The sequence below is a fragment of the Beta vulgaris genome, chromosome 5 (assembly GCF_026745355.1).
Source record: "Beta vulgaris subsp. vulgaris cultivar EL10 chromosome 5, EL10.2, whole genome shotgun sequence".
NCBI lineage: Eukaryota > Viridiplantae > Streptophyta > Magnoliopsida > Caryophyllales > Amaranthaceae > Beta > Beta vulgaris.
The window spans coordinates 446,977-457,728 of NC_079206.1; the positions used below are offsets into that span (position 1 = coordinate 446,977).

The window sequence follows — 10,752 nt, forward strand, 5'->3', positions numbered from 1 at the left end:
TGAAGTCACATCTATACATTATGTTAAAAAACAAAAGCCACTAATGCTCCCCCCTAGTTTTCCCCTAGACTAGTTGGCTTCCGGCCTATTGAAGTCACACCTAATGCATCTTTTTTCTTTGAGGTGCCTAAATGCAAAACTACTAGGTCTAGTTATTTCTGGTTGAGGTGCTCAGTCTCATAATATAATATAGTACTTGCTTTATTTTTTTTTTGATTGTTTCAAAATGCAGTGTTTTTTTTTTTAATTCTACATTTTTTCATGATTTGTCTGAAAAAACCTTACCACCTTCATTTCTTTGCTTATTGAAAAATAGTGTTTTCTTTGTTTATTCAACCCTTTAGTCCCCATTTTTTTGGACTGGAAGAATTTGAACTGAATTAAATCAGGAGAAATTAATTTGCAAAGAGTAACTGAACTGAATTGAAAATAAACCCAAAAGAATAGGGTCGGGCCTTAATTTTTTCACCCATTACTCTCCATTCGCTATCCTAGTATCATCTTTTTTTCCCCACACATGTTTAATTAGCTTAATTCACGTGAAAATTGAGAAAAAAGTACTATATTATGGAACAAACTAAGTATTAGATATTGACTATGCGCACATCGAAATTTTCAATTTTGTTTATTTATCGGCCATTTCATAAAACAATTTAATCTAAAGTTGATCTTTTTCATCGAAAAAATTAAAAAATCGAGCATTATTATGGGATTACCTTGTATACATATTAAAGCATTATTACCTACTTTTTGTTACCAATTTGTGTTCTCACAATGTTAATGTTAATAAGTAATTATGGAGAAAGAAAAGGATTGAAAGGACAATGCAAGCAAAATTACTCCAAATAGTAATAAGCATGTATAATTATTATTAATGCATTGATTGATCAATGTTGATGGTGCTATATATTGTGCTATTGGAAATACAATATGATCGATCCTTAAATAAATGCCCACAACTGAGAAATGAATTCGCGCCGTAGCGTATCTCTATCATATGGATTTTTGTCTACGAAAATAATCTTGTAGAAAAAGAACCAGAGGGGCCAGGACGATATCAATGTTCATATCTGCTTTTATTTCATGTGACTGCCGACCATTGTGCCTATGCATTTATTACTTGTATGCTTATTGCTTAACATGTGTTTCATACAAATATATATTCAGAATTTTTTTTGTTGGGAAAGTATAAATATGATAACAATTATGGAGGTAAGTTTTTTTATCCATATGAGCCACACGAAGGCAGTATAAAGTATATAGAAAGGGAGGGGGATTCGAACCTGTGATTTATTGTTTAAAACAGCTCAATCTTAATCATTAGGCCGAGACATCTTTGGTACTATAAAAGGTAAGTGGATAGGATAGAGGATAACTAATTGCAACAAGATTAGTATGTCGTGCCATACAAACTCTACATCTATCGTGTATAGGTATTATTGTATTAATATCAATATATCATTAGTGTGTAAAACATTTACCTTTAACCTTAATAAATAAAAATATTTTGACATCTAACAAAGACTTTAGGAAGGGTTGTAATCTTGGCATGCCTTTTATCTGGCTTTACCCTGCAACTGCAAGAATACAAGGAGAAATAGAACTGAAATGTAACTTTATAGAGGAAAAAGTTGTTAATTAGTATGAGATGTATGGAAGAAATGACTCACCCTCTTGTCAAGTCTGAATCCATAAATGAATTAGAGATTGATGCGAAAGCAACATATTAAAGCATTACTTCAATATATACTTCATGCGTTCTGGAAATAAACGAAATGTTTCTCTCAAAAAGTTCTCACATAAAGAAGAGAAATATTTTCTTAAATTCAAAACAAAGGAAGCATTATTTCCATTTTAAACGTGTATTGGTATTGTAAAATTTTTCCACGAATAAGCGTGGTAAATTTAGAGTGTTCTTAATAGATCCAATGTGAAACTAGTCCACGGCTCAAGCTATGTACATAACATATACTAGTAGTTTTTTTTGTTTTTTTGAGGGGAAAGCCAAGCTAATATACATAACATATAGTAGTTTGTGAGTACTTACTACTCACCTTTCAAGTACTCAAGTGATGATGAGATTTATGTTAAACTTTCTTCTTTTGATATTGTAAAGGATTGTGAATACCTAATTAAGGCTTGTTAAAGATTAAATGAGCACCATCGACGTGCCTAGGTCATCAATGGGAGAACATCCTTTCAACATAAATAGGTACAAATATCCTTTTCGTAACAAAAAACAGTGTCCAAAAAATGATACTAAATAGAGTTAGTACATTCTATCAAACATATATTCCTATAGATAATAAAGGCAAAAACAACATTGCAAAGCCTCAAGCTATAAAAAGTCAAGAATTCAAGGCTAAACTTGTATAATACACATAGAAGTAGCATATATTGATAACTATGTGTTTAAATACTCTGAACCACACATGTTAAGAGAGACCATGACCCATACGAATACGGGAAAAGAAACAAGTTTAAGACAAATCCAGTAACCGGCCATCTTTGACAAAATTGAAATCATAAAGTAAGCTAACATGAAACATCATGGGACATTCATCCCCTTGCAAAGCTGGTCAAAAGTAGGGGTGTAAGTTATTTGGTTAAAAACCGAAAACCAAACCAAACCAAACCAAACCGAATTAGTAATTTGGTTTGGTTTTTTTTAAAATTCGGTTTGGTTTGGATTCAAAAAAATTATTTTTTCGGTTTTTCGGTTTGGATTGGTTTTGGTTTTGGAAAACCGAATTATTGTCACTTAACATACGATTATACGAATTTTGTCAATTATTTTTTTCTCTTTCTTTTTTTTAATATTAATTACGAAAATACAAAAATATTGTCACTTTAAATACAAATTATCAAAAAGTTTGGTTTAAATTCGGTTTGGTTTTTATCTTGGTTTGATTTAGTTTCATTTCGGTTTGGTTTGGATTTTGGAATATGAAAAAAAATTGGTTTGTTTTGGTTTGGATTTTGAAAGATAAAAAAAATCCGGTTTGGTTTGGTTTTTGGTTTCATATTTTGGTTTGGTTTGGTTTTTGGTTTCATATTTTGGTTTGGTTTGGTTTGGATTGAGTCGAATTTCGGTTTGGATTTGGTTTGGAAATTTCAAAACCGAATTTATTTCGGTTTGGTTTGGTTTTGACCTAAAACCAAACCAAAAACCGAACTTACACCCCTAGTCAAAAGACATCATGGTCCAAGAATCTGGTTCACAAGAAAAAGACCTGACCTATTTCTCCAACAAATTGTACTCGTCAAATCGAGAAATATATCATCAATACAAGAATCTGGTTCTTTCTCCAGTTCAAGCTATAAGATACAAGTAGCTAAGATATCTCGCATCGGACCGATAAAGTTATAGCAGCACTAAATCAACTGTTATTTTCTTGGATATTGAGCAATCAAGCAGTGCTGCAGCTGAAAACAAAGGGCTTCACGAATTGAATAAATTCGGATGTTCGGATGCCCATCTTTAAATAGACCTCTCCACCTCCCAACCAGAAGAAATCAGGTGAAAGCTTTGCTATAGCTTCATCCAGTATCACCTGGGAAAGAAAACATTAAACATCAGTGCAATTTTTTCTCCAACCAAAATAAATCAAACACGAAATATGTATACAGATAGTTAAAATCAAAGTTTCTCCAATAACGAAACTTAAGTGTAATGCATATTGCAATACGAAAAGTGAAAGGTATGATACTGACTTAGAGAGAGTTTGTCTTGACACACTAGAACAATAACATTTTACAATTGTTAGTGAAAAATTGCCTTAGGTTTAAAGCATTTTGCCTTTGGAAATCGGACATAGTCGATTGGCATTGTACTCTGTGCCCCAATTTTTTTAGTTATTCATATATTTAGAACTACTCATTTATTCATGCATTTTCTGATTTTTTTACTATATATTTTGTTACTTTCTGTTTGTGAATTGTAAATCATTGGCGTGCAATTAGCAACTTAAAACTACTCCATGCATAAACAGAATTCGAAACTGGGATAAAAACCAAAACTTCTTTCAAGAGACACACACTCCAAAGGCATGACATGCTGGAACGCTTCATCCAATTACCAGTTCACAAATATAAGGGTTAAGTAGACCAGACTATAGCAAAATAAGACTTCTGACACCCAAAATTTCAATCAAGACCCTAACATCAAACCTCACATTGAGGGATCCCAAGTGGTGAGGTCCAAGGACAATCTGATGGATGGATTGCAAGGCAAAGGGTAGGGCCCAATAATATCTACCTATATAATAGAGACAGCCAGCCACAAACAGGACAACAAAAATAGATAGCTTGTCTAGACAACAAATGCTCATGGGTTTACTTGCTGCAGGTACTAGCAGCAGGAGAAAGCAAACCACATGCAAGTATCAGAAAAAAGCCATGAATCTGATCCCTCTTAACTAATGCCAAGTACTGATATGTTGAAATGATAGAGATCTTGCTCAGAAAGCTCATACATAATAATCCCTAACAACCACTGATATGCATTTAAAAAAAAATATCATAGACATCGCCACGTGAACAAATACTAAATCCTTATGTACTTAATTAAAAACTATGATTGTTTCATCACAAGGGGTAATTTCACAAAAAAGAATCACATTTCAAGGGAATATTTTCAAAATAGGCTTTCTAGATAGTTGAGAACAGAATTCAATTACCGGTATGTCTGTCTTCATGCCAATGCATGTAACAGCATTATGCCCAAATCCCGTTAAGTTGTTTGATAACTCCTCTGGAGCAAGCCTCACTGACCAAACAAATAATAGTCAGATCTTGAGCGTGCAAAGTGAAAGGATCACTCAGAAGTAGACTGATGATCAAAATCTCAGTAGCTGAGACAGCAATCCTGAAGCAAGGAAGTAACAAACAACATTCTTCTTATTCGAAACAACTTACTACCAGATGAATGGAACAGATACAAATTGAGCTGAAAGTCTGCCAGACATGAATACCACAGAAAATCCTAGACAGGAGCTCATTTTAACTACAACCTGACATATATTTACTCAATTACAGCTAGAAAGTTTTTCAAAAGGCAAGTTACTTAAACTTTGAATTGATGTAACTTCACATGGGTGGAAATAAAGGGGAAATAAATGAAAGGGATGAAAATTCAATTTGGCTCACCAAAATAACAAGCAAAGGCACTTAACAGTTAGAAGTTTCTTAGATTTAATGAATTGCTGCAAACAATTCGCAAATAAAACAAAAAGGAGTAAGAGAATGGGTACTCAGTATACACTGATGGTCCTCTTTGTTCCCTTGCTGCATTTTCCTTTTAGTTTGCAACAAAATAGTTCAGGACATAAGAAATCAAAAACACTTAAAAGAACAACAATTAATTTGGGAATATAATGACCTATAAATATACAAGCATGATAACAGCTTCGAACAAAGTTAAAATTTTAAATCACGTATCGCCCATATGGACAAATCAAAACAACCAAACTACAGTTTCTAAAAATCAATTTCTGTCGGATCAGCTGTGTCCGAAGAATATATCCCATTCACAACTGACAGTCAAGATAAAATGATTTACACAGTGGTAAAAACTTCACTCACAGTTAAATTTCTTTTTGGGCACTTTGCCCTCATTGAGTGAATATAGGTAATTCTTGACCATTTCTGCATTAAATCTTGCAGTATACTGGGAAAAAAGAATACACTGGAATCAATAACCCATAAGCTGTAAATAATTTATGAAGATAAGAGGCAGATGAGAACCTGTACAACAGCAACATAGAACTTTGAATTATTGCGGTTGTTACAATCAATTACGTGAGACTGTGCTTGAGTATTCACCTGGAGCAAAAGTGAAAATTCAGATAAGAGATAATTGCAGCTGAAGTGTACACCAACTCCAAATCCAGACCCACCCTCCTCCCAATGGACAAAATTGGGTACTGTTCAATACCTTCACACACAGGTTTTTTTTAATCTTCAGCGTAAGCTGACATTATGGGGATCTTTCTTTGAGAATATGCATCATAACAAGATTATTATAACCAGCCCCAACACCACAAAAACAGATTAGAATAAACAACTGTGGATAAAAAAAAATGCATACAGGTATTCCATCAGTAGAGTAACTTAGTTGGACAGGATCAGATTGACAAACTGCTGATTTACATGTCTAACATCATACTCCATCCTGAAATGACATTCCACTTCAAAGATGCACTTTCCAACAGTCACCTTTTGCCGGATAAGAAGAATTCGGCTATATGCAAGCTAGAGCATGAGGTAACAATGGTTTTGGTTGTTTTATTGTCAAGAATTCAATCTCAGATCATCAGAGTATATTCCATTGTCCTCTATCTGATACATTGTCATTTGGGACTTCATAAAGATTTATATAATTGGTCAGGTGAAGGAAGCTCGATCATATTCCCTAAGGTTCCTTTCTTCTTTGTTTGAGAAGGGGGAGTACACGATTAAACATGTTACATGTGTAGTACCATTCAGCGTAACTTTCCCCTATCAATCTAACAGGTTCCGGCCAGCCAGAACTAATCTCTAGGATGGGCAATTGGAACTTAAGACTACCAAAAGAAAGAAGAAAGTTGGATAACAAAAAGGTTAATTTAATCTAAGCATAATTATGACATCTGACAGCTCGGTAGTATGAGCTGCAAAACCATCAATCGCAGAAAAAAAATTCACCAACTTGCTAACTCACTGCTAGCTAAAAGCCTAAAAGTCATCAAATATGGCCCAAAAAAGCAATGCAGGATTAGCTTAGTTCATTATTGCTAAAGTTAACACAAATTTTCCGTACATGAATTCTCGATCAAATGTACACGGGAGCTGAAAACAGTTCATTTAGAGCGACCATGCGCATCAATCAAGGAACTTCAGGAGTTCGGATTAGGATTCCTTCAAAATGTGAGTGATGTCTAGGTGTGATGCTTGTGTTGAGCTAATCATAACTCTTCTCCTCAGTCTTCATTGTGTCTACTGTGTTCTTGTTGCTCATTAGACCATGCACCAAAAAGAAGACCCACAGCTCGTGAATTACCTTCGACCGAATTCATGTTGTGTCTTGAATATTAAGCAAAATAGCTGACTTGTACACAAAGGATGAGTTTTGGTGGCTAAAATTTATCACTTATGTGGGTGTCCAATGGCTATAATTCTGGCTGACATAATGTTATAATGAGTAGCCATCAGTATATTGAGTACTAAAAGAGAGTGCTGAAAGAGCTCATCAGGAGCATTGTGAAGCTGAAGCTGAACACTACCTCTTCAGGTCAAAAGGATAGGATGCCTCCAAGGAGCTGAGGAGCAGTAATAAGAATCACTCCTATTTTTACTTTTCATATTTAGTAAATGTTGTCCCATTCTCCACCTCTCTATTGAATGTTCCACATATGCCTATATGTCCTATTCCAAATACTTTCTCGGATTTTCTCCATATTTTTAGTAGCATACTGCAGTTCTATAACAATCTATATCCTGATATTAAGGGGAAATGAAATCCTTATATTGAAAAAAAAAAATTAGGGAATATGGTTTGAATTAACATTTTAGGACATGCCAAACCAATAAAAAAACGGTAGAGAAACATGTAGGATGGAAGGAGTGAAATGTTGTGAACTCAAGATGGCAGATGACAAGGCTATAAATTTGATGTAACAGGCTCTTCACTAATATGACGAGCTATGAACCAGTATTAAGATTATCAAGTTGACTCATCATTATGCTTGAATTTTCGTATTGGCATTTGGTGCAAAATTACTAGTAGAACTTTATTCAGAATAGCCTCTTTTAGTCTTTACTAATCTTGAATAGATATAACCTAAAGATGACAACATTCATGCTGGGTATTAATTCTCTTATTTTTTGCATATCTATGTACTAGTTATTCACATGAAGGCGATAAGAAGTAAAACAGAAAGAAAGACTCCCAAAGCGGGAAAAACAGAAGAAAAAAAACAGCAATGACAACTCAGATACCCTCAAAGAGACAGAATGAAAAATTATCAAATGATTGATCCCTACCTTCCCCAAAAACATTGATGTTTCTCCGGATACTTAAAGCTGCTAGATCAAAGCCATGCTGCTCATGGCTTGGATATTTTTCGCATCGTAGAAGCATTTTTGAAAATTCTCACCGTCTCAATAAGATTATTATCAAAAATCAAACAAGAAGCCATTGTGCTAATAAATATGCTCATCCATCCATTGCCGCATTGGAAATCACTGGCTTGGGACAATCAACCAAAAAAAGGGGAAGCAAACCAGTTTGGCGGTTTCTCAATTGTATTCTGATAGAGCAGCGAATAAGTAGCTGAAAGTAGAAGTAATGAATTTCTCCATAGCAATAAGGTCTCGTACAGTAAAGAATCTCATTTACTATTTTTGGAGAGAGCCCTACATCCCCCCCTATGGTGTATAAAGAGTTAGTGAAAAGGCAAGTATGGAGTATGTTGGTAATACAGTTATTGACGGACAGGAGTCACAGACTCACAGGATATTACATCAAAAAAAAAATGAGGTGGTAGCATTTTTGCTCTTAAAACATAGGCAAAGAGAGCAGTGTGGTCAAATTCGGGATCGAGAAAGCGAGAAGCTACTGAGTTTTGGAGAATCACCAGTAGCAGCCATTAGGATAGGTGAACGCATCAATATAACTATCAGGAAAGGTATCTGTTGCCAAAAGGTATGACTCATTTACTACAATAGCAAGCTCTTAAATTGTAAAGCAAAAGAGGTACAACCGTACAAGAACAGCCCCCTCCCCCCCCCACCCAACCCAAGCCTTCTCAACAGGTTTTGTTAGGAGTGTACAGCTTTGAAATACACTTTAGTTAACACTACACTGGTAATGAAATATGACATATGAAGTTTTATAGATTATATAACCTACAGCATAACATTGATATTATAACGTACTCCCTCCGTCCCATATAGTATGCACCATTTTCCTTTCTGGGATGTCTCCAAGCTCCACCTATTTTATTTGGATTCGGTCCTATTACTTAACTCTCACATAACAACATGTGATCCCACCATTTCACTTGATCTATATTTCACCAAATTCACTCCACCAGTCAATAAAATTGTCAAACCCACAGCATACTATAAGGGACAAAAAGCGGCAACAACTATTGATATACTTGTACTAGAAAACAACTTATATATCGGAAAACATACAAATTTGGCAAATAGACCACATAATATAAAATGAGGACGTAGTGTACATAATTGGCCATGAGAAAATGTTTCGCAAAAGTATTCAAATTGCCACTATGAACAAAAATAATCGAGCTAGCTCATGAGCTACTGGAGTTGATATACCCATTAAAGCTAGACCAAAATTCAACCTCGAGTGAGCACTAATGGATCTTGAACTCTACAACGACTTGAGCTTCACATACTTGAATGGCAGTACAATGTTCACAAAAAACTTATGGAACATCCGGATATTTGCAAAAAAAAAAAAACACACACACACATTAGTAGGAGTTTTATGATATGAAGTAGCAATTGATTAGCTACAGCCAGTTGTTCAAGTTCAAAATAAACTCAAGTTTGGCTCGATTAGCAAGTTCAGACAAGCTTAAAACTTGGAAGCTAAAAGAGTTCAAGCTTGGTTCGACCTCAGTCTGAGTACTGCAACGGAAGGCAAGCTCACTCAACCGTGAGTGCGGCTCATCATTGCAAACAAGTTCTTTCTCAACCTATTAAAGAAGGTGACTTTTTGGTCTAACATTCCTATTCAAAGACCAATATCAAGTACTCTCGGACTAGAGTATGGACAGAAAAATGACTTCCTGCACACACAACTGTTGATTTCTCGAAGCTATCTAGTATCCAATTGCATTCAACGGTGCAAGGAATCGGTATTTCTCCATTAATAATCTCAAGAAAATGCAACATCATCACAAAACAAACAAAAAATCAAAATTAAGGCAACCTTGATGGTTCAGAAACAGTATACTTCCTCCGTTTCATAATACTCCCTACACTTTCGTTGTGAGAAGTTTCATATTACTTGCTATACTTTTTTTGGGCAATAAACTCTCTCTATCTCTCTCCACTTACATGAGTCCCTTTTCTTTTTACTCTCTACCTCTTTCTTCTCCAAAAATTACCTAAGACTCCGTGAATTGAGAAGTATAACGACTAATATGAAATGGAGGGAGTACACAAAATGGCATTGTCGAATATTGAGATTGATAAAATGAAAAACAAGGAATCACGAATTCACCATAGTATAAACTATAGAGTATATTCATTTGACAGCACATTAGAGTATACTGTGTACGATCGTGATTGCATAATTGGGGTAAAATCAATTGAAAAATCTCAGAGAAAGTAATGCAGTAATTAATAAAAATAGAGAAATAACGAAAGAAAGGAGAAGTTGTACCAGAACAATGCTTTTACAAAGATGATGAATAGAAGGAGCAGAGAGGAGGTGTCGTCTGGCTTCAAGAGGACGATCGTAGTAATCGGAGGGAACAACCTTGAAGCTGAAGTCATTAACGCCATTAACGCGCAATATGGCGGAGAGACGCTCAGCAGTGGCATCATTGGCGGCGTCGTCGTCGTCAGATGGGGAGGAGAGAGAAAGTTGAAACTCAAGGTGCGCTATTCTTTCCAGAATTCGTCTTTGAATTCTTTCTAACTCCTCCATCTCTATGGTACTCCTAGTTCTTTCTTTACACTCGCCTCTATAGTCTCTCTCTCTCCTAAATTCAGTTTGGTTTTGCCATCAAAATTTTG

General features: G+C 35.0%; 1 protein-coding gene across 1 annotated transcript; it reads right to left on the bottom strand.

The window, feature by feature from the left end:
- Positions 1 to 3,217: 3,217 nt before the first annotated feature.
- On the bottom strand, positions 3,218 to 10,752 carry LOC104907822 (hypothetical protein). The gene is made up of 5 exons (XM_010696816.4): positions 10,397 to 10,752; positions 5,746 to 5,823; positions 5,584 to 5,668; positions 4,680 to 4,768; positions 3,218 to 3,554 (listed from the first exon to the last, which is right to left on the bottom strand). The coding sequence occupies exons 1-5, from the start codon at positions 10,661 to 10,663 to the stop codon at positions 3,411 to 3,413; spliced, it is 663 nt and encodes a 220-aa protein (XP_010695118.1). The 5' UTR covers positions 10,664 to 10,752; the 3' UTR covers positions 3,218 to 3,410.

Coding starts and splice junctions, on each gene's coding strand:
- LOC104907822 (XM_010696816.4), bottom strand. CDS start 10,663: ATGGAGGAGTTAGAAAGAATTCAAAGACGAATTCTGGAAAGAATAGCG. Junction 5,669..5,745: donor TCTATGTTGCTGTTGTACAG/GTTCTCATCTGC, acceptor CTTTTTTCCCAG/TATACTGCAAGATTTAATGC. Junction 4,769..5,583: donor GCCCAAAAAGAAATTTAACT/GTGAGTGAAGTT, acceptor TTGTTTGGTCAG/TGAGGCTTGCTCCAGAGGAG.